This window comes from Nannospalax galili, unplaced genomic scaffold (genome assembly GCF_000622305.1).
Source record: "Nannospalax galili isolate Female #2095 unplaced genomic scaffold, S.galili_v1.0 scaffold475, whole genome shotgun sequence".
NCBI lineage: Eukaryota > Metazoa > Chordata > Mammalia > Rodentia > Spalacidae > Nannospalax > Nannospalax galili.
Window position 1 is genome coordinate 2,822,690 of NW_008339435.1, and position 24,384 is coordinate 2,847,073.

A 24,384-nucleotide genomic window follows, 5' to 3' on the forward strand; every position below is an offset into this window, starting at 1 on the left:
CAGAGAGAGAGAGTACATGGAAACACTCACTTTCACAATACCTGCAAAAAAAATATCTTGGAATAAACCTGACCAAAGACATTAAAGATCTCTATTATTATATTTTTTATTTTTATTTTATGTATATGCGTGTATTGCCTGCACATAGGTAAGTGCAACCTTGTCGTGCAATGCCCGTGGAGGTCAGAAGAGGCTGTCGGATCCCCTGGGACTGGAGTTTCGGACAGCTGTTAGCTGTCAGCTGCCATGTGGGTGCTGGGATTTGAACCCGGGTCTTCTGCAAGAACAACCAGTGTTCTTAACTGCTGAGCCATCTCTCCAGCCCAAAATTTTATTATTTTAAGTGCTTGCTTTTAGGTCTTTGATTACATATCTATCCTTATAGCATGGTCCATGCTGTTTGATTACTATAGATACTGGAGATTCATTACTGAATAAGAACATTGTGTTTGCCCTCATGTAACGCTATAGATTAGGAAAGACGTTAAGAAAAATTAACTTGGGCTGGAGAGATGGCTCAGTTAAGAGCATTGGCTACTTTTGCAGAGAACTCAGGTTCCATTCCCAGGACCCACATGGCAGCTAACAACTATCAGTCCTTGGGCACTGCACACATGTGTTGCACTTACATATATGCCGTCAAAACACTTGAATACATAAGTTTAAAAAAGAAAAAATTAACTTGCAAATAATCATATAATACAATTGATAAGTTCTATGAAGACAAATGTAGTCTGCAGTATGTGTGATGTGCATGCATGGCAGCATACTGCCTCCTGAGTGCTGGGATTAAAGGCATGCACTACCATGCCTGACTATAGTTAATATTTTAGTATAAAAGTTGAATAATTTCTTTTTCCCATGCTAAATTGATGTTTGATGGTTTGATTTTCAGATTCGTTACATTTCTCAAACACAAGGCTTGCCAGCTGAATATCTTCTCAGTGCCGGAACAAAAACAACCAGGTTTTTCAACAGAGATCCTAATTTGGGGTATCCACTGTGGAGGCTCAAGGTCTGTCTTCCCTATTGCACTGCCCATTTCTGTGCTCTTTACCTCAGTTTTGAATTGAAATTTTAGTTAATAGTTTCTTGATTTGGAAGGGGGAAAGCCGTGGAGGGAGCTGGTTTGCAGGAGGAAACTACTGAACAATTATTTCATTGTATCCATTTAGCCTTATTTATGGGTAAAAATCAAGGTAATTATCAATTCAGTTGACTGAGGTTATTTTGCATATTTAGAATTAGCAGTTGAGGGGAATGAGAATGGTATGAGAAACTAGACAAATTTAGTAATGACTGTTACAGAGAAACCTCATTGAACATGATAAAGGCAACCTAATTTTCTAACTTCCCACATTAAGGTCTTAGAGAGTTTCTTGAAATAATTATCTGTTTTTTGTTGGGTTTTTTTTTTTTTTTTTTGCTTCTGAGCCTACTCCTTCAATTTGAGAAATCTGAGTAATGTGATTTAATTCCATCATGATACTTTGCCTCTGAGCCTATTAAAGTTAGTTAGGTTTCAGTTATTTCCAAGTAGCTTTGAGAGGAAAATGATAGCAACCCGTTCTCCTAACCTTCCTGGGACACTGCTACATCACTTCTTGCAGGCCTCATTGCCAGAAAAGGATGGCCAGATAGCAGAGTCACATATCTCCATGGGGAGATTTTTGGGTTGTCATCTATGCCATGTGTGGTTGGCAAGGTGACAGCATTTGTCTCTTTGTTTTTCTAGCTTTACTGTAGAATAAAATGTGAAAATAATGTATCATGGAGTTTTTTTTTTTAATCCGTATTTTATAGACACCTGAAGAACATGAATTGGAGACTGGAATAAAGTCAAAAGAAGCTCGGAAATACATTTTTAACTGTCTAGATGACATGGCTCAGGTAAAGATGGCATGTTTCAGAAAGTCAGGCATTTATATGGTTCTTTAGTCAGAGACATCTTTCTGTCGATTACACTTAACACAGATTTTTAAATGATGTCTTTACTATTTCCAAGTTTTTACAGAAAAAATATTAATATTCTGCCATGTATTAAAATAACATCTGAATCCTAACAATCGGTACTTTTAAGATTATTGATTGAGCTTCCATAGTCCAAATATACAAAATTAAAAATGTTCTCAAATCCAAAATTCTTGGAGCATGATACTGATACTCAGCTCAGATTTTGGAGTGTTTCAGAGTTTGGGATTTTGGGGTCAGGGTGAAAGTCTGTGCAAATATTCCAAAATCTAAAAGGTCTGAAATTTGAAAAACTTCTGGTCCCAAACATTTTGAATAAAAGATAGTCAACTTGTGTGTATTTCTTCTTGCTTTTGCTCAACTGGTCCTGATACATATCATTATTTTAAGTTTTTTTTTAAAAAATTTTTATTTTATGTGTATGAATATTTTGTCTACCTACATATAAGTGTACCATGTGTGCAGTGCCTACAGAGGCAAGAAGACAGTGTTGGATTCCCTGTTGGATTGTTGTTAGTTGCCATGTGGGTGCTGGGAACTGAATTGGGTCTCTACCAGTGCTTTTAACTGCTGAACCATCTCTCTAGCTCCTTTTATTTTAAAGTATTTAAAAAATATGTTTATTTTTATTTTTTGTGATGAGTGCCTGCATGTATGTGAGTGTACCCATATCGTGCAGCGCCCGAGAAGATCACAACAGGGTGTCTGATCCCCTGGAACTGGAGTTATGGAGGTTGTTAGCTGCCATGTGGGTGCTGGGATTTGAACCTGAGTCCTCAGCAAGAGCAACTAGTGCTCTTAACCACTGAGCCATCTCTCCAGCCCTATTTTATTTTATTTTTATTTTTATTTATTTCTATTTTATGTGTATGAGTGTATTGCCTGCATGTATGTGAGTGCACCTGTGTCATGCAATGCCGCAGAGGTCAGAAGAGGGCTTAAGATTCCCCTAGAACTGGAGTTAAGGATGGTTCGTAGCTGCCACGTGGGTGCTGGGAATGGAACCCGGATCCTCTGCAAGAGCAGTCAGTGCTCTTAACTGTTGAGCCATCTCTCCAGCCCTGCAGCCCTATTTTAAAGTATTTTTTTAAATAAATATTTCTTTCTTGCTCCATTTTTTCTACTAAGTAATTAATTGCACAAGAACCACATTTATTGAGAATGCTTATGTTCCAAATTGTATTTAAACATTTGGCATCATGTCATTTAATCTTTTCAACAATAGAAACTTGTATATTTAAATGATAATAAATACTTTTTCCTAACTTGTTTCAATTTTTAAAAAAATATTATTTTTATTTATTTTATGTGTATAAGTATATTGCCTACATGTACGTAAGTGCACCTGTGTCATGCAAAGCCCTCAGAAATCAGAAGAAGCATCAGATTCCCTGGAACTGGAATTTCAGAATGGTGGTTGTTAGCCACCATGTAGGTGCTGGGAACTGAACCAGGGTCCTCTGCAAGAGCAGCCAGTGCTCTTAACCACTGAGCCATCTCTCCAGCCCCTTGTTTCAAAATTTTAATGCCAAGAATTAATTCAGCTCTGCTGTACTAGGTAGGCAAGATAAGAATTTCATCTTGTGAAAACTATTCTGTAATAAATTTCATTTCCTATGTTTCCCATTCTCAAATACTAACACTAAATACCTGCTTTATCTCTTTTGGAAAGATGCAGACTTAGTAAGTCTTTGATCTACTGTTTAACTTGGTTTTGGTGTTGTTTGTTTGTTTGTTTGTTTGTTTTTTGAGGTAGGGTTTCACCTTGTAGCTCTGGATAGCCTGGAAGTTACAGAGATCCACCTACCTCTGTTTCCAAGTGCTGGCATTAAAGGGCTGTACTACTTCGCCCCACTATCTACTGTTTAACCTAAGTGGAGAAAGTAATATTTCTAAATTTTCTTTGGAAGGTAAATATGTCTACAGACCTGGAGGGAACAGACATGTTGGCAGAGAAGGCAGATAGAAGAGAATACATTGATCTGTTAAAGAAAATGCTGACAATTGATGCAGATAAGAGAATCACTCCTTTGAAAACTCTTAACCATCAGTTTGTGACAATGACTCACCTTCTGGATTTTCCACATAGTAATCAGTGAGTATGGTATTGGGTTTTTCCATGATGTGATTTTTGGTTGAGTTGACATCTTATAAAGGGAACTAACTGTCAAGTTAGCAGTAACTTTGGTGCTTGTATGTCTGGCTTACTGATGCTTTTTCTTCTGACTGAAAAGCCATAAGATTTAAAATCAGGTGTGTATTTATCCTTTTGTTACTATAAAAACCCTTTATTCTTTTTTTTTCTGAAACTACTTGGAAAAATAATTTATTCCATGTTCATCTTGAGTATTTACTGTTTAAATTTTAGCGTTCATTTCGTGAATTTTTAATCTCTTTTTCAGTGTTAAGTCTTGTTTCCAGAACATGGAGATCTGCAAGCGGAGGGTTCACATGTATGACACAGTGAGTCAGATCAAGAGTCCCTTTACTACACATGTTGCTCCAAATACAAGCACAAATCTAACCATGAGCTTCAGCAACCAGCTCAACACAGTGCACAATCAGGTACTCAGTGAATGATTTTGGAAACTCAAGCCTAAGTGGGACAGAAAGTAGTAAGATGAAGAAACCAGTCCTTGTTTTAGTATTTTTTTTTGCATCTTAAGCATTTTGTGCTTGAGGGCCATGACTAAAAGTACTTATTGCATAAACTAATGAGTTCAGTCTTGGGAACCCATGATGGAAGAAGAGACTCCCAAAGGTTGTCCTCTGACTTCTACACATGTGCCATGGCATGTACATGCCCACATTGACACAGATCATACACACATACACATGCAATAATAATGAAGATTCAATTCTGAGGTTCAATTTCATGTACCAAAAAAGAAACAAAACCAACCAAACAAAAAAACCAAAAATTTTTCTATTTGGTAAAAGTAACAGACCAGTGGCTGGAGACGTGATGGCTCAGCAGTTAAGAGCACTGGTTACTATTGCAGAAGACCCGAGTTCAAATCCCAGCACCCACCTGGTGACTAACAACCATCCATAACTCCAGTTCCAGGGGATCCAGTTCCCTCTTCTGACCTCCATGGGCACTGTACAACATTGGTGCACTTACACACATGCAGGCATAACACTCATACACATAAAATAAAAATAAAGTTTAAAAAAGTAATAGACCAGTTTGACTGACATACCTACTTGTCACATGCTTAGAGAATTTAAATATAAGGCCTACTCCATGCCCTCATAAGTCTTAGTGTAAATGGGCTCTGACTATTGAATTACTTGCTGCAGCTAGTTTTACTATGTTCAACTAAATAACTCCTTATTAGAATTTTACTTATTGAAGGGTTATTTGAATAATTATCTTAAAGGATGTTGTTGTGTTTGCTTGCTAACAAGTGATATTTACATTTGTTTCTGAAGATGTAAGCTACCCAGTTTCTCAGTTTGATCTACTTTTTAAATGGAAGAGTTTATGAATTCATGTGAAATCTCCTATGAAGCAATTTTTGTGCAGAACTGAAGGTTTATATGATTAAAACCAGTATAGCAGCAAAAAAAATAACCATTTGTTCGTTTTATTTTTGAGACAGGATCTCACTGTATAGCCCTAGCTGGCCTGGAACTCAGGTCTACCTGCTTCTGCCTCCAGAGTGCTGGGATTAAAGACATGTACCATCGTGCCTGGCTCCATTTGTTATTCTTCATGTGCTTATTCAACTTTATAGTATTTCTTAGTTAAAAATTTTTTTGAACCTTGAGCCCCTTGTTTGCTAGATAAGTACTCTATTACTGAGCTATGTGTTCCTAGCCCTGGAAAGTTTAAGTAGAAAGTTATTTTAGAGATAGTTAATGTCACATTTTAAAATTATGTTCTAGGCTGGGTTGTGGTGGCACATGCCTTTAATCCCAGCACTTGGGAGACAGAAAGAGGTGCATCTCTCTGAAATCAAGGCTAGCCTGGTCTACATAGTGAATTTCAGGCCAGCCGGTCTAAAGGGAGACCCTGTCTCAAGAAACCAAAAAACAAAAAACAAAAAAAACCAAAAAAACCCAAAAACCTAGCTTTGTTCTAAGATGGCTTAGTGGGTAAGGATGCTTGCTGCTAAGCTACATAATGAATTTGAGGCCAGCCTGGGCTATATGAGACCCAGTCTCAATTTTTTTTTTCTGTGTAGAATATGTGTATATGTTTTCCTCCATACTATACAGCATGTAAACGTAGCCTTTTTATTTTTAGGCCAGTGTTCTAGCTTCCAGTTCTACTGCAGCAGCTGCTACTCTTTCTCTGGCTAACTCGGACGTCTCCCTACTGAACTACCAGTCGGCCCTGTACCCCTCGTCTGCAGCACCAGTTCCTGGAGTTGCCCAGCAGAGTGTTTCCTTACAACCTGGAACCACTCAGATTTGCACTCAGACAGATCCATTCCAACAAACATTTATAGTATGTCCACCTGCTTTTCAAAGTAAGTGGGAAGCTCCTCTATCATGTAGTGTTAATTAGACTTGCCTACTTTAGGCAGATCTAGTTGTTCACTTTAGATCTTTGACAAATTTAAACTTTGATGATGAAGGTAACTGAAATTGGGATATATTACAAAGTAAATCTACTTTTACATTACTCATTTCTTTAATTATACTACTACCTGACAGATTAGAGGAGTTCAGTTTGTTTCCTTAACTTAATTGCCTGATGTTTTTTGCCCATTGAGGCAAAATATCATTTATCTTATATAAGTGTATACATCTCAATATGTAGAATACATACATCTTTAAAAATTGTTAAAATCAGAATTGTTATATATTGAATCTAATTTCCTGTATAATTCTATTTTAAACTAAAATAAAAGGTTATTATAGGATATAAACATTATATTTAAGAATGTAGAAACCTTTTAAATTTAATTCAGTAATAAGGATCAATTATTGAACTAAAAAGTTGAACAAGCAGAGGTACTTTTGTGGGAAAGGCATTAATATCTGCTTCTGCTTGTGAGTCATATTCCTACAAACTCCTGTCAAATAGCTGAAAACAGGCCAACTCCATGTTCCCATAAGACCTTAATTTTCACTTTCCTGTGCTTCTTTATTTTCTCATTGTTTTGTGATCCAGTCCATTCTGTTCAGTTACTTTTTTTCTGAAATATGGGACATGTTTGTTGATTGATTTTCTAAGCCATGTAGAAGATTAAATTATTTTATGAATATCATCTGACAACACACTTGGCTTTTCCAGTAGAAAGTCAATGTCAGACCAGGTGTAATAGCTTACACCTGCAATCCCAGCAGGAGACTCTTGAGGCCAGTAGGTTACATACAGTGAGAACCTGTTCCCCCTCCTACCCCCAGGAAATGTAAAAATAAGAAAGAAGCCAGACTTAGAATGATAAATATCACATTTTTCTTATATGTGGATGTATATGTGTGTGTATAAAACTAGAAAGGGGATCATGGCAGGGAGGCAGAGATATTAAGGGAGGTGGGAAATCAAGAGGGTAATGGGTACATATAATAGTAAAGCAGAAATGCAGGTTAACTGGAGTAAAAAGCTGCAGGAGGGAGCGGGGAGGAAGACAGTAGGAGAGGGGGATGAATGAGAACAAAGTATCATGACTATATGTCTGAAGATGCCATAATGGAACCCATTTCTCTATGTGTAAACCTAATAAAACACTAATTTTGGAAAGAAAAAAAAGAAAAAGCAATTTGGTATTAGTGTGATTAGTGTGGGAATAAACCGATTCAGACTTCTCATAGCCTTTTTATATAGAAGCAGATAGCATTTTTATTTTCCTACTTTAGTTACTTATTGATTGCGACTCTTTTGTTTGTTTGGTTTCTGACAGAGTCGGAGCAAGCGGAAGGAAATGAGGGGCTGGGGGAGACTGAGAGATTACCAGGAGGACAGGAAAGTGATAGCCATGTAAACCAGGGAGAGACCACAGGGAGAGCAGAGGAGCAGATTCCAAATCCATAAATGAAAACTTAGCCTAACTTACCAAATTACTTTCTGCATATGCTTCATAATAGTGAATTCTGTACTTTGGGTTGTCACATTTGTACTGAATGATTCTTCTACTGAATGTAGCAAATTAGCCATCCCTTCCCCTACCTTTTCCAAAGTGAGTTTCATTGGAGTAGTTTTCAAATGTGAGATCCGGAGATTTTCTGCTGCTTCTCAGATGATGCTTAGATAAAACAAAAGAACCTTTGAGTAACTTTAATAGAACAAAATGTAAGCTGAAGAGGTGGGGGGGAAAGTGGGAGAGCCCCTTTTGTTATAAATATAAACTTTGGAAAATTTTATTCTTGTCTAAGAAGTCCAGATAACCTGAGGAGCTAATAGAGTGAATTTTAAATTTTTTGAATGAGAGGGAATTTAAAATTAAAGTAGTGATGATGATAGTCAAGTATATTAGTATATATGCCAGATAGTGTTTTAAGTCCTTTTACATGCATTACTTTATTCTTAACAGACATCCCTAGGAAATGGGTAGCATTTTTAAATGATGAAATCGTCTTTATTTTTGTTCCTTTTGAGTCAGGGTCTCCCTGTAACCCCAGCTGGCCTGGAACTCACTGTGTAGACCAGGCTACCTTGAACTCACAGAGATAGATCCTCCTGCCTCTGCCTCCCGAGCACTAGGATTAAAGGTGTGTGCCACTACACCCAGCTTAAATGATAAAATTTTCTTATGCCCAAAATATTATGAGTATTTATGGCATAACACTGATTCGAACCCAGGCAGTGGGTTCTCACACATGTATATGGAGTTATTCTGTACTGCCTTTCAGTGTTAGGCTCAGATTGATGTGTGAAGATTATTGACTGACTTGCCACCCTTAGCCATGTGTTGATTTCTGCCTAGCAGTCCTCTATTCTAAGTCATCCACTGTTCTTTCTTCTTTTACAAGATGCCTGTATCAGTTAAGCAGTTTGACTCTTCTTTCTATCTTTCCATGGTTCTCTATATTTAAAAATGCTATGTTCAGGAATAATAAAAAACAAGCTCCAGTACTTTTAGGTCAGGTTTCAAAGCCAGCCAAATGATTGCCTATTGTCATTCTTTGTTTTTACTTGTAGTGGAGGAAGCAGCTAGTTCTAAAGTAGCCAAACTGCTGTGGCTTAGCCTAAATAACTGCAGCAGTCTAAAGTGTCACATTTATAGGTCACTACTATAAACTGCTTTCCATACTATTCCAGTTGACTAAAATAGATACACATTTTGCTCAGTGGTGACTATTCTGAGCTACTGTAATGAACATTTCTTCCTAAAGTTTGCCTCCTTGGTGCCTACCGATTTGTAAGAGGCTGTTACAACATTGTCTTGAAATTAGCCATGTGTCCTGAGACTGTAGACAAGAATTTTACATTGCTTAGCTTTCTTATTAGATAACATTGCTTAAGGCATTTTTAATCTTAATATCTGAGTTTGTTAGTTTTAAGTTTTACATAAGTAGTACTTTTTCGTATGTTTGTTTGAAACAGAGTCTCCCTGTAGACCAGGCTGGCCTTGAACTCACAGAGACCCACCTGCCTCTGCCTCCCAAGTGCTGGGACTATAGGCATGCGCCACCATGCCCAGCATAACACTTTTTTTTTTTTTTAAGGCATCTTTAAAAAAAAAAGTTGTTGAATTTTTGTATATTTCATACATAAAATCATCTTTATACCTCCTTCTCCTTTCCCCTTTGGCACCCTCCCATTGGCACCCCCACCCTGCCACTGGAGTTCATACATTCTGTCATTTGTATTAAGGCCTATTATGTAGAGTTAATGTCCCAAAATGTCCCTCAGTTCAAGTTTATCCACCAGGGTTTAGTCAGCCTATCTAGAGTCTCTCTTTAAGAAGATCAGTTCTTCCTCAGCCAGCAGTAATTAATCAGCTGCCAATAATTCTTTGCCTAAGATCGGGGATTGCTGTTCATTTCCACAGTTCTGTGCTAGGTTCTTGTCAGCCTAAGTTTGCATGGTTCTTGTGCATGCTGACACCATTGCTGTAGGTTTGTATGAGAAGGGTCCCTGGCACCTGTAGGACTATTCCATATGGTCATGTACCTCCTCCCAGGCTCTTAAAATCTTTCCACCCCCTCTTCCATGATTGTTCCTGAGTATCAGGTGGTGTGTGGACCACAAGATAGGAGACCTGTCCAAGGACCCACACTCTGTTGACTCTCATTCTCTGTGTTTTGATCATTTGTGACCTTTTGTGTTCCTGGTGCTCTGGTGCATGAGGGAGCTTCACTGATGAGAACTGAAAGATGCATTAGTGTTTTCTTCGGTCTTTGTTCTATGTTCTGTGAGTCTTAGGTATAGAGGTGGTTCAACCCCAGCTTCAAGGCCTAAAAACCACACCAGTGACCAGCACAGCAAATGACATTGGTGCAGCAGTGGCACTTTTATCTTCAGGGTAATCAACAGCTACCTAATTGGACTTAAAGCCCACTCAGTGGGAGGAATCTCATGTCTGGTACTGTAAACCTAGCCAAATATACATATTTGGAGTGGTCATAGATCGTAGAGAAAACCCAAGGCTCTCATATCCCTAGACAAATGTAATTTCTTACTATGTGCAAACTATGGATCCTTAAAGTATAGACAAGTATCCCAGTCACCACCCATCAAAGTAGCTTTTTTTTTTTTTTTAACAGACAGATTATTACAGAGTTACACCACTGGTCACACACAGAGATTCTCTGTGAATTGCCCAACCCTAAGTGGCACATTTAAAAAGGCATCTAAGTTGTTTGAATACTGATTTTACTTGTCACTCTTTGTACATTTCTAGAATTCATTTTTCATTTTTCTTAATGACAGCTTATTTCTAAATTGTTCACAAATTACTAAAATAGAAAATTAGAAGACTGACTAAAATTAGCAGTATTATTTTTTATAAGTTATCTCACTTGACACCTGTATCGTAATATTAAGAGAAAATAAGCCAGGGATAGTGGCACATATGTAATCCTAGCACTTGGGAAATTAAAGTAGAAGAATCACAAGTTTGTAACCAGTCCAGATTACACAATAAGACATTTTTGGGAAAGAGGGAGGGAGAGGGAGAAAGAGAGAGACAGAAAGATTGAGATTGGTGACAGTTTAGAAAATGTCAGCGATGTTGGGCATGATGGCATGAACCTTTAATCCCAGCAGAGGCAGGTGGATCTCTGTGAGTTTGAGGCCAGCCTAGTTGACATAGCAAGTTCTAAGTCTGCTGTGTTACACAGTGAGAGCCTGTCTCAAAAAAAAAAAAAAAAAAAAAACAGCCCAGTGTGGTGGCATACCTTCAATTGTAGCACTCGGGAGTTAGAGACCAGTGGAAGCCACCCTGGTTTATATAGTGCATTCCAGGCTACCCTGGGCTACAGGAAGACCCTGCCTAAAACAACAACAACAACAAAAACAAAACAAAAAAACCCCAACAACAACAAAAAAAACAACCAAACATGTTAGTGGCGAGTCTTCTAATTAAAATGCTTGTAACCCCATTTAACAGAATTGTGGGCATTAGTGGATTGGAGGCATAACAGAAATTTAAACTCTGTAGTGAATGTTCTGATAAGGGTAGGCTTAAAAAAAAAATCTTTGAGTGTTCTTAAATCTTGGCAAAAAGAACGAACTGTGTTGAGCCTCTCTTTTTTCCAGAATGAGATATTGCTAGTTAGAAGAAACATTTATTCAACATTTATGCTAAGAATATAATAAACAAAAGATAAGTAAGACATGGTCACTGTTTTAAAGGCAGCAAAGAGTTCTTCATTTTTCTAGCTATCTTTTAACTTCAGAAGAGTCGGATTGGGAAACGACCAACAAGAGCTGATTTCCAGAATAAGAAATAGAGTTTTTGTAATGCAACATGTCTATGTTCCAAATATCTAGGCAAAGTTTCTTCATTTTTTGTTGGCTAAAGATAAAACATACACTAATTTTGGAGCTGGGCTTTCTTTTTTGAGGAGGAAAAGCACCCTTTAAGACATTTTAAACAAAAGAGTAACTTAGATTATAAGTTACCAAGTTATAGTTATATTTAGTTCTCTGTTTTTAATAAACTGTAGTTTTAAAAGCACTTCCACCCCTCCTGCCCCCAGTAAATTAAAATGTAAATGTGACTTATTAAGTGACTGTTATTTGGTTTTTGCCTATATTGAAGATGGGATAGTATTATAACATTAAAGAAACTTATATTCCCTTAAACCAGCCTTCCCTGTATTCAGTACTTGTGCATTAATCTAACTTTAAAAGACTGAAGTCTCCCTTTTCTTAACTCTGAAGACTTCTATGAATGAAACACCTTTGTCTTAAGTATATTGAACTAAAAGCTGAGTATTGAAAAAGCTAAAAATAACCTCTCCCAAACAAAACAAAGCAGTACTCTCAGGCTCAGCAAAGCAATTTACTATGATGCTGTTTCCACCAGCTGGGCTACAAGCAACAACAAAACATTCTGGATTCCCTGTGAGGATGGATAATGCTGTGCCGATTGTACCCCAGGCGCCGGCTGCTCAGCCACTACAGATACAGTCAGGAGTCCTTACACAGGTAAAAGCCAGAACCACATGGATACTCAATATTGCTGAAGCACTATTGAGAATAAGATATTTTGTCCTGAAAAAGTGGTATTTGCTTTGATTATAAGATCTTTCTTGCTCATGATTCAGAGGTCTTAAAACAAAACATCTAGCCTGGCATGGTGGCACACACCTTTAATCTCAGCACTTGGGAGGTGGAGGCAGGCAGATATCTGTGAGGTTGAGGCAGCCTCGTCTACATAGTGAGTTCCAGACCAGCTGGGGCTACAGGGAGACTCTGTCTCAACAAAACAAAACAAAATATCTATAATAGAACAGTATATAGTCTTACCATTACAACTTTTCCTCAGAGTTGTAGGAATGATTATCCAGACATTGAGAAATGATTAAGATACGGCATATACACACCTTTTTTTATTGTAAAACATAAGGTTTCATTCATTCTTACCTCCCCAGTATCCTTTTTGCTTACTGTTTAGAGTTTATCGCAGTTGAGAGGCTAAATCACATCATGATACCTCCCTTAAATATTATATTCCTTTATTCCTTGTCTTTAACCAGGCTGTAGAAAAATTTAAATGTGTTTGTTAGATAACTGAGAAACTAAGATCATAGAGAAAACCATGAAGGATTTATATGGTACCAAATACTACATTTTAAATTCTATATATAAATGTTTGTTGCCCATGACACAGGAAATTCTGAAATATCTTTGTCTTGTAGAACAGAACCTCTGAATCTGACTCAGGAAAGATTCCTATTTATTTTTCTGGTGCCATTGACATTTGCCCTAGCGGGCCAGAGCTGTACAGAACTGAAAGAGAAAGCTGTGTTTGAATTTTAGGTGCGTTTTAGGTGATAGGAAATTAGTTCATTGTCAGTAATATCGTGGGGGGATGAGAATCCTTCTGAATCCAGATAACCTGCCTTGGTGTTTATTTCACTCACCTGCCTAATCTACATTTCAGGGAAGCTGTACACCACTAATGGTAGCAACTCTCCACCCTCAAGTAGCCACCATCACACCGCAGTATGCGGTACCCTTTACCCTGAGCTGCGCAGCCGGCCGGCCGGCGCTGGTTGAACAGACTGCTGCTGTACTGGTAATTCCCCTCACTTGATTGTGTTACTAACGAAGTTTCTTTGGTTTCTTTCTTTTTTATTTTTTCCTGTTTGTTTTTGTTCTGTTCTGATTTTCTCATTTAAAAAAAAAATTTGAGCTTAGTCTCTGCGGAGGGCATGGAAGCATGTGCCATCTTGTGGCTGTGTTCTTGCTGCATCTTTAATGTTTCATTGCTTTCTTCCCCAACATTTGCTGAAGCACTATTTGATTCTGAGGTTCAGTGTGGCCCTGTAAGGAGCCAGATCCCCTGATTTTTTTCTTTGCCAGCCTAGTGTGGTTAAAGCTCTTGGTATAGCCTCAGGGGAGCTTCAACACTATTACCTGTTCTCTGCCCTCTTTGACCCTTGATCCTTGAGAATGAAGGAAATGGCCTTTAGTTTGGCCCTGCTACCGGTATCCAGATGGTCAAAATTTGAACTCCTTGTCAAGTTAGCTTCCTTTTTTTGTTACTATCTTAATATTCTAAAACTTTTGGGGCATATAGAAATGCTTGATGATCTTAATTTGTTGCTGTATCAGTTAACTTTAACTTCCTTCTGTGAATACATAAGGATAGCTCTTTTGGCACTCATGATCAGTGGCAGCTTTTATCTTCCATTTAAAGATATTCTCTTTAGAATATATTTAAAAACCATATTGATTGAAATTAAAGGTGAGCTCATACCTAGGGATTTTTTTTTAGCAATAAATCTTAATACAAAGATAGAAATATGGCTGACAAATTTGCAAATGCAATCTTTGTTATTAAATGTTATAGGGCAAAAGTCATTGATGATAGCTGCACGTATAGTTGTATCCGGATGAGAGATGGAAAAACAAATGAGACTTTGAAGTGTATTTCAGGATTTGTAAACTTCAGGGTGATTTTTGGATACGTTATGGCTTATTTGGGTGAGTTAGAATTGTTTATTTCATACCCAGCATTTTGTTAATTGAAATTTAAAGTTAGGTAAGCCTTTGCAAATGTAATTGATACTATTAAATCCTGATATTTCTCATTTTTCACAGTGGATTTAAATTTCTTTTGTTACCTCTTAAGTAATCATAAATGAAAACACTTCCAGAAACATACTTGGATGATTTCAGTTTGGTTTCAGTTAAAAGTCTTTGCCACCTCTGGATTAACTTTCTCATAAGCATAAAAACAGAGTGCTAGGGAGTCAGATATATTTGCAGCTTGGTTGACCTAAGCCACTGGTTTTAACTTGCTCATCTATTGTTTTGAGGTTGGAAATGTCAGTTGACACTTTGCCTTTGCTGCTTTTTTTAAGTTTGCTCTAGCCATTTGCTAAGCTTTGCATATTTTTGTTCTTCCTCTGTCTTAAACAGTTCGTCGCTTGGAGCGCCAGATTTCTGCCTCACGTTGGAATGTTATTTCTTGCTTTGTATTAAACTACATGCTTTGTCTTGTGCAGGTGTTGGCTTATGGAAAGATCGCATGGTGTGACTTAACATACTTCTCTTATTTTCTGTTTTTGTTTTGTTTTGTTTTAAATTCTGCATATGGTTGCAGACGTGTTTGCAGTTTCTCTGCTTTTAAGGGTTCTTGTTTGGAACCAGTCTCTGTAACAAGTGGATCTGTTACTTGCAGAAATATTTTTAAAACAGTGTGTTGATGGCCCTGCAGTTTGGAATTCAGGAAACAGAACCATATGTACCTAGTAAGGTAGTTGTAATGCCATTCAAGTTTAAAAAGGAAACTTCCAAATCTGTTCCCATTTTTTTTTTCAGAAAATGCCAGTTTCTGTAAGAAGTACAGAAATCGTAATTTATTGCTCAGTGTATTGCAAATGTCATAGTTTCTTAACAACTAGAAGTGATGTATTTCCTTGTAGTAATGATTTTTTTATGTTGAAGTGTTTCTACAAATGATACTAAAAACAAATGTTTTTTAGCAACTGATAAAAGCAATGTAGTGCTTTTTAATATTTTTCAAAAATTTCGCTTACTAACTTTATTTAATTCTATCATATGACCATAAATGATGGTATTAGCTGTTTTCCTGGTGTGCTGAAGGATTTGGTGTTTGGTCATCCATGGCTGCTCCATTTTCTAAATTTTGCCCTTTTAATAAAGAGAACAAGTCTTCCCTGTGTTTTATGGGTTGAATTGACTTAACCTTCTTATCTGATTGGCACTCAAATTTTAGAATTTCTATTCCTTTAAATCCTAAGAGATTCCTCTTAATTCCTTTTAGGGGTGTATTTTACAAGTTTTGGGGGAAAAAAAATGATACTGTTATTTAACCAGAGTTTACCTGAATTTTCAGGTTCGTTTTCTCTACAGTATAGAAACACTTGCCAGGGACCTTTGTTTCTTAGTATCCTGGTGGTCAGATTATGGCAATAGCCAAAGGAAAGCAGTTTCCTTCTTTCCCTTTCCATAACACTTGCATCAATGAATCCTCTGACCTTTCTTTTTTAATCTCTGCAAGTTAACAATCTACAAGTAATTTTTTTAAGATACAAAATTTTCTTTCATCTGAAAAAACAGAAAAAAAAAAAAAAAACACCCCAAGAATGAATCAAGTCTGGATCTTTTTGTGTGTTTCCTTATAGCAAGCATGGCCTGGAGGAACTCAACAAATTCTCCTGCCCTCGACTTGGCAACAGTTGCCTGGGGTAGCTCTACACAACTCTGTCCAGCCTACAGCGGTGATTCCAGAGGCCATGGGGAGTGGCCAGCAGCTAGCAGACTGGAGGCAAGCACCCTCTTTTTCTCTCTGGAAAATTTGCAAGGATGGGATCCTTTAGAGTAGGAGTGCTTGATATGAAGAGACTAGAACGAAAGGGAGAATCTGTTTGAAATCCTTTAGGAAAGGGAGTCATAAGAGAAATTGGAGTAGGAAGAATCTAAGGTCAGGAATCATTTACTGTATATTTAAAACAGTCTTAAATGGTTAGAAAGGGCATAGTGAGATCTTAAAGTTTTATAATCTTGGTGATTGAGGGTAGAGATGAAATGTAGCTGTCCTTGGTGGTCTTCATCATTCTGATACTCATTTGGTCCGGAATTTCAAGTGGTTTTGGGAGTTACTCTTCTCTGTTTCTTTCTGTTGGTACAGGAATGCCCATTCTCATGGCAACCAGTACAGCACCATCATGCAGCAGCCCTCCTTGCTGACTAACCATGTGACATTGGCCACTGCTCAGCCTCTGAATGTTGGTGTTGCCCATGTTGTCAGACAACAACAATCTAGTTCCCTCCCTTCAAAGAAGAATAAGCAGTCTGCTCCAGTCTCTTCCAAGTAAGTCTGTGGTAGAGCTGGTGGTTTAAACTGTACCAGTTTGAGAGTTATTTTGTCTAGCATTCAAGTTGTTACAGCACAAAGACTTTGGATATGAAGCAGTGCCTAAGAAAGTAAGCATGGTCTGACCTCTTCATCTGCACACCATGTGTTTCATTCTTTCTGTTGACATTTTAAGTCCAGGCCACCTTTAGGATGTTTTAATTTAAAATTTTTTATTTATTTGTTTTGTTTGTGTGTACGTGTGGAGATGCATATTGCCATGGTGTACATAAGGAGGTCCGAGGACAACAGCAATGTAGGAGTCAGATCACTCATTCTACCACATGGGTTCTGGGGATTGAACTCTGATTATCAGGCTTGGCAGCAAGCACTTTTACCTGCTGAACCATCTTACCAGCCATAATGTTTTAATTTTTCTGATCACTTTACTGAGTGCAATTTAACTTGGGGATAAAGGTGCACAAAAATAAAATTTATTTTGTGTTTTGTTGTCCCTATCTTTGGAAACACTAGGCAGAATAGTTAATTTTTCATTAGAACTTTTATAGTTAAATTTATTAGCTTAATGACTAGGTAAAAAAGAGCCAAAAGGCAAATTAGAAGTAGTCTGTGGAAAAGATGTGTGATTTGGGGAACCAAGAACTGAACAATCTTTCCTTGTAATCTTTTCCTACAGATCCTCTCTGGAAGTTCTCCCTGGGTCCCAAGTTTATTCTCTGGTTGGGAGCAGTCCTCTCCGCACCACGTCTTCATATAATTCCCTAGTCCCTGTACAAGATCAGCATCAGCCAATCATCATTCCAGATACTCCCAGCCCTCCTGTGAGTGTCATCACTATCCGAAGTGACACTGATGAGGAAGAGGACAACAAATATAAGCCCAATAGGTAAGCTAGGTCATGGTCCCAGGCACCATTAGTCTTAGACTGTTGGCTTCAGTATAACCTTGGTCCTTGACTGATGGCTTTACGAAAGTGTAGTTTTGACTAGAAAAACAAAAAGAACAGACAGACAAAAGTAATTCGAAAGCATGGACTTGGGTAAGTCAGTCAACTAACAGTGTACTTCTCATAACTGAGCCTTGTCAAGTTTTCTATAATGTTAATAGGCATGTTCATCAATTAAATCAATCTTTCAGATACATCAGATAGCAATTTTATGTAGAGCTCATAGACTACTCTGACTTAGAATACATATTATACTGTGGTGATCCTTGCCTTCAAGAAGCTTATCCTAAAAACGGAACCATAACAGAAACATATGAAGAACAGTTAATTTGAATGAATAGGTAGATAGATTATTTGAAATTCATAGTCTCTTAATCTGGAAGGCTTCCTTGAGAGAGGTAGAACCCCCTTCTACTTACATGTTCTGAAAGCTGATGAACTTGATATAAGGTTATTTCCTCTTACCCTAGCATCTTAGCCAAGTGTATCAATTACTTTTCTGTTGCTGTGATAGAATACTCTGACAAAAAGCAATGTAGGGAGCTAAGTCTGTTGGTGCACATGGTGGCATTCTGTGAGATTGAGGCCAACCTGGTCTACATACCAAGTTCCAGGCCAGTTGGGGCTACAGGGAGACCCTGTTTCAAAAAACCCAACCAAACAACCACAAAAAAAACAACTCAGGGGTCAAACTATAAAACCTCAAAGCCCATCCCCAGTTACATACTTTTTTCAGCAAGGTTCCATCTCCGAAAGGTTCCTTACCCTTCACAAATATCAACACCAGCTGGGAAGCAAGTATTCAAATACATGAACCCTTTGGGGGACAGTTCTCACTCAAACCATTTAACACCAAGTCTTTACCGAGGCAGTTTACTAAGAGGGAGTGGATAATTTTAAAAGAATTATAATATATACCTTTCTCTTTGTGTGAACAGTTAATGCCTTGATTGATCTGTACTGTGTTCTTCATTGGGCTTTTGGTGTTAGACATAACCTTTTATCTAAGAAGATAGGATTTACATATGAAAGTAAGGGACTTTACATAGTTATAGCTAAATGAAGTTTAAAATTTTATTTTATTATGTATGTGTGTGTACATATGTGTGCATGTATATGTGTGTGCACACACTTATGTTTGAGTACTCGGAGAGGCCAGAAGAGAATCCCTTGGAGCTAGGGTTACAGGGAGTTGTGAATCACTTTGGATGGGTACTGGGAACTGAACTGGGGTCCACTGAAAGGGCAGCAAATATTCTTAACCACTGGGCAGACTCTCCAGTCTGCTAAGGGAGGTTTGAAGGAGCTTAGAAAAATTAGTCAAGAAAGCATTTAGAACTTTTTGACTGTTTGAAAGATGGTGGATTTGCAAGTCAGGTTTTGAAAGTGGTCATTGATTTGGGGAAGAGAAAATGCAATCCTTCTAGTGAGGGAAAATAACACAGTGGTGGCAAAAAAAAAAAAAATTATATGTGCGATATAACCAGCGCAGTTGCTTTGACCAAAGCCAAGCCTATTAAAAAATAATAAGAAGCTAAAGATAGTAAAGTAAGGGTCAGTTAGTGAAGGGATCCTTTTTTAAAAACATAGTGAAACTAGGTATGGTGGTGCACACATGTAATTCCAGTACTTGGGAAGCAGAAGTAAGAGAATTTTGAGTTTCAGGGCAGACTAGGCTACATACAAGACCCTGTTTCAAACAAGCAAACAAACCAAAAACAAAACCTATGGCGAGAAGTTTGATTAAAGATAGTCAGGAACCATTTCAGTCTAGAGAAATGATAAATAAAAATGTAGAAGAATATTATTAAAATAACTGTGAATGAGAGTGGCCCAAGAGGCAATGTGAAGGTAGGTATGGACTCTGAAATCATTCTGTCCTGGGTCTGAGTGCTGTCTTCATCATTTATTCTTTGTATGACTTGGACAAGTTTTTTAACTCTGTCTTAGTTTCCTCATTTTTACAAAATGGGGGTGACAGAACCTACTGTGTAGGATTGGTAGGATTTACTGATTTGTAAATAGAGTGTGAGAATAGTGCCTGGTATATAATAAACATTTCTTCGAAGTTTACTGCTGCAAGTATCATCATCACCATGACTGTCACTGTCATGTTAGAAGAACCACAAATCATGGAAGACACATTGCTTGAAAGGACAGTTGAATTTCTATATTTTCTTCTCCTCAGCTCGAGCCTGAAGGCAAGGTCTAATGTCATCAGTTATGTCACTGTCAATGATTCTCCAGACTCTGACTCTTCTCTGAGCAGCCCATATTCCACTGATAACCTGAGTGCTCTCCGGGGCAATAGCGGACCACTTCTGGAGGGACCTGGCAGAACTGTGGCAGATGGCACTGGCACCCGTACCATCATTGTGCCTCCGTTGAAAACACAGCTTGGTGACTGCACCGTAGCAACACAGGGTCCAGGTGAGTAGTAGCTTCACAGAGTTGAATTTTCCCTTGATGCATGTATGCTTAATATTTTGTTATACTAGGTCAGTGGTTAAGTTTTTTTTTTTCATATACACAAATATAAGTATATACACCACACGCACATACACAATTGAACAGGAATGTTTGAATGAAGGTTTTCCTTATTTTCTTGTATCTCTGACTCTTATCTATGGAAGGTGGAGTGTGTGTGTGTGTGTGTGTGTGTGTGTGTGTGTGTGTGTATGCATGCACATGGGACAAGGCCCAGGGAAGCAGCTGGTGTGTCATGGGCTTACATCTAAAAACATAAGGAAGGGGTTGGAGAGATGGCTCAGTGATTAAGAGTACTGACTGCTCTTGTAGAGGACCTGGGTCCAATTCCCAGCACCCACATGGTGACTAACAGCAATCCCTAACTCCAGTTCCAGGGGATCTTGTGCCCTCTTCCAACCTCCGTGGGCATTGCAATGCACAGGTGCACTGACAGACATGCAGGCACAACACTCGTACACATAATAAAAATAAATAAAATATTAGAAAAAAACATAAGGATGCTCAAACAGAAGGTAGGGAGGTGGCTCAGTGGGGAAAGGGTTTCTCTGCAAGCATGAGGACCTGAGTTTGAATCCCCAAAAACCTACATGAAGTTGGGTACAGCAGTATACACTTGTAATCCCAGCACTACTATGGTGAGATGAGAGGTAGAAGCAGGAGAGTCTCCTGAAGCTGGGAGGCCAGCAGCCTGGAAGATGCGTGACAAACAACAGCAAACAAGAGAACAGGAGAGGACTGCCACCAGAGGTTATCCTTGACCTCCTCCACACACATATGCACCATTGTACATATACATGCTCACACACAGGAATGTGAACACACACGCTATATACATATACAGGTTTTATTTTTATTTATTTATGCACCATTGTACATATACATGCTCACACACAGGAATGTGAACACACACGCTATATACATATACAGGTTTTATTTTTATTTATTTATGCACCATTGTACATATACATGCTCACACACAGGAATGTGAACACACACGCTATATACATATACAGGTTTTATTTTTATTTATTTTTAATTGAATTTTTGTGTATTTCATACAGAACATCTCAGTCAATCTTAATCATCTTTATACCCCTTTCCCCACTGGCACCCTCCTATAGTCCCCTCACTGGAATTCATAGAACTGGGGAAATGGACAGCTGACCCCAATTTTAGCTGAAGAAATATTGGCAAGTGATTACTGCTGGGTGAGGAGGAGCTGATCTTCCTAAAACCAAAGAGTAGATAGACTGACTAGATAGACCTCAGTAGATGAACTTGCACTAAGGGACGTCAGGGACACTAACTTTACATAATAGGCCTTAAGACAAATGGCATAATATATGACAGTACTTAATTCAGAAATCAGTTCCCTGTAATGCGAAAACCTTTTTTGCATATGTTTATTTTTATACATTTATTTAGCTTGGATTAATATAAAAAAAGGTTTTGTTTGATGTCAGCATAGTGTTTCTGACATATTCACTACTGGTGGGGAAAAGTGAACAAGACGTATGTTGTATAGCAGGAAGAATAACAAGCAATTAGATTTAGCAAGGTGATTTGAATTTGGTGATCTAGAATAGGAAAAACTTCGTACTATGGGCTAGAAAGATGGCTTAGCAGTTAAGAGCACTTGCTACTCTTCCAGAGGACCTAAGTTCAGTTCCCAACACCCATGTCAGGCAGTTCACAGCTGCCTATAACTCCAGCACCAGGGGATCCAACACCTTCTTTCTAGCCTTGGTTAGGCGTACCCACACACACGCACATATACACACACATACACATACATACATACATACATACATACATACATACATACACATAAATAAAAATTTTTTGGAAATCTTTAAAAAATGACTGCAAGAGTGAAAATTTAGAATACAACATGCCCTTTAGACTTTCAGTCATAGCAGTGATACTTCTGCTAGTTTTATTATCACTTAATTACCTCCATCTTTTTTGCTTTTGGATACTGAGCTTAGGGTCCTTAATTCAGTTATGGTGTTAGTTGGGTAGTACTAGCTGTAGTAACAAATTCCCAATTTCTGTGGCTTAACATAATAGAAGTTTACTTTTGTGTTTTCCCAGTGCAGGTGTTTCTGGTTGCTAGGCTTTCACTGAGGTAAGGGGTAGAACCTTGGAATCCTTAGCATCCATTCAGAGCAAGGTTTGCAGGAAACAAACCTCCCTTCTTACCTTCTGGATGCAAGAAAGGCCTAGGAAGTGTAGTCTTGTCTGGTAACTGCTTCCCAGTGGCAACTTCACACCAAGGAAGGGGAGGAATGGTCACTTGTGACATAAATAAATGGTGTCTTATTATGGGTTGTACTGCAGCTTATAGGGTATAAATAGGGCTCTAATTTAAGAGTATTTGTGTTAGGTCAATGTGCTTCTCCTCCTTACAAGTAAGCAACTATCTTGAAGGCAGAGTAGAACATCCTGATGCCAGGTTTCTGAATGTAATTGTTAGGACTTCTGCCTATTCTTAGGCCCAAAGTATATAGTCCATGTTCCAGTTTTCCTCCTGGGAACACAGAAGGAAGCCAAATGTTGTCTTCAGCCATCTTTTCACTTCTTAGACTAGAAAGACAGGAAGTACCCCCCAAAATGAATCTTGCCTTCATTTAAACTTTGGACATTTAAGTATCCTAAGAATGATCAGTATCTTTCTTGGCTCCCCATTGTCACTTCTTTGCTTACTTAATTTCATCCTACATAAAACTAGAGGCTCATGGGTGGTGATTGTGTCTTATGTTTATATTTCCACTGGTTCCTTATACATAACAGGAAATTAGATAATGTTTACTTAAGTAACTGTTTGAGGATCTTTTGTGGTGCTTTGTAGCAAGACAGAAAAATGAATGATAAAGTTTTTGCTTTTCTGGTATAAAATGTAAATGAGGAAGTAAAATACACTTGAGACTATAACTCTTGCAAATTACATACAAATGTGTACTGACCAATGTGATGCTCTAAAGTTAGCTCAGTGATGCTGAACTTTAACCCCTTTTTAGGTCTCCTTAGCAGTAAGACCAAGCCAGTGGCCTCAGTGAGTGGGCAGTCATCTGGATGCTGTATCACCCCCACAGGGTACCGAGCTCAACGAGGGGGGACCAGCACAGTGCAGCCACTCAACCTTAGCCAGGTAAGCGCTAGGGGCTGCTACCTTCTGTTTGAGTTGTTACTCTCTGGAGACCCCTACTTTTGGCTAGACTGATGAATAAAGCCAAATGAAGCTCTTTTTGTGTGAAACAATCTGGTGTTCTATGGCTTGCATCGTATCTGCATGTACTGTCTCATTTGATCTATGATGTTTGGGATGTATAACCCAGGTTTGCCATCAGACTTCTCTAGGGTAGCTTGGATAGAAATGTCTGCAATTTGAAAAGAGCCTAGCATGCTTACCCATGCCTAGTTCTGCATCACCACATATGCTTCTGGGCCAGATACTCATCCTTTATCTCCAAGCCATAAATAACTCAAGCCTCACTCAAGAGATAGGGAAACTCTTTAGCCACTTAAATCAACTGATTCTAATCCTACCTGTTCCTAGAATCTGGGACTTTTACCTGCTGTGCCATTCAATCCTCTGATAGGGTGGTGGGGGCCACCTTATTCCATTTCTTTTCGTTTTTTTCTCAGCCAAAACTCTGGTGCTTGTGTGAGGGGTCAGGAACAGGGTTTAGCTATGTGTGGAGGAGAGCAGAGAGCTCATACAAATACAAATGCAAGCTTGATTAGTGTAGATGCTGTAGGTTCCATGCTCTAAAAGGGCTGTGAAGAACTTAGAGAAGAAAACAGTGACAGGGAAGAAAGGAAAATAAAAACCATGGACTCCGGGATAGGATGAGCTAAGTTACTAAGTCGGAGGAGTGGGCAACCCTGTGAAGTCAAGATTTCCCCCTCTTCTTTTCTACTTACATGCAAACTTCTGCTTTCTGAGCTGAGACAGGATCTGTTCTTACCACATTCTTTGGTAGTCTGGGAGATTCTGTGCTGAGACAGTCCAGAAATAGTACACATCAGAACCTCAACTCTTAACTTGGCCTTTGGTGC

General features: G+C 38.3%; 1 protein-coding gene across 7 annotated transcripts in view; it reads left to right on the forward strand.

Moving 5' to 3' along the window:
* Positions 1–24,384, forward strand: part of Hipk1 (homeodomain interacting protein kinase 1) — a 73,209-nt gene that overhangs the window by 44,022 nt on the left and 4,803 nt on the right. For 6 of the 7 annotated variants that reach the window (XM_029563989.1, XM_008833991.3, XM_029563991.1 and 3 more), the window contains exons 4-15: positions 896–1,015; positions 1,804–1,890; positions 3,882–4,066; positions 4,374–4,536; positions 6,224–6,449; positions 12,402–12,523; positions 13,482–13,616; positions 16,195–16,337; positions 16,701–16,883; positions 17,563–17,772; positions 20,021–20,262; positions 23,343–23,473. In XM_029563989.1, coding sequence (XP_029419849.1) covers positions 896–1,015; positions 1,804–1,890; positions 3,882–4,066; positions 4,374–4,536; positions 6,224–6,449; positions 12,402–12,523; positions 13,482–13,616; positions 16,195–16,337; positions 16,701–16,883; positions 17,563–17,772; positions 20,021–20,262; positions 23,343–23,473 — 1,947 coding nt within the window. The remainder of the gene's footprint in view (positions 1–895; positions 1,016–1,803; positions 1,891–3,881; positions 4,067–4,373; positions 4,537–6,223; positions 6,450–12,401; positions 12,524–13,481; positions 13,617–16,194; positions 16,338–16,700; positions 16,884–17,562; positions 17,773–20,020; positions 20,263–23,342; positions 23,474–24,384) is intronic. The other variant, XM_029563993.1, reaches the window with a different exon arrangement.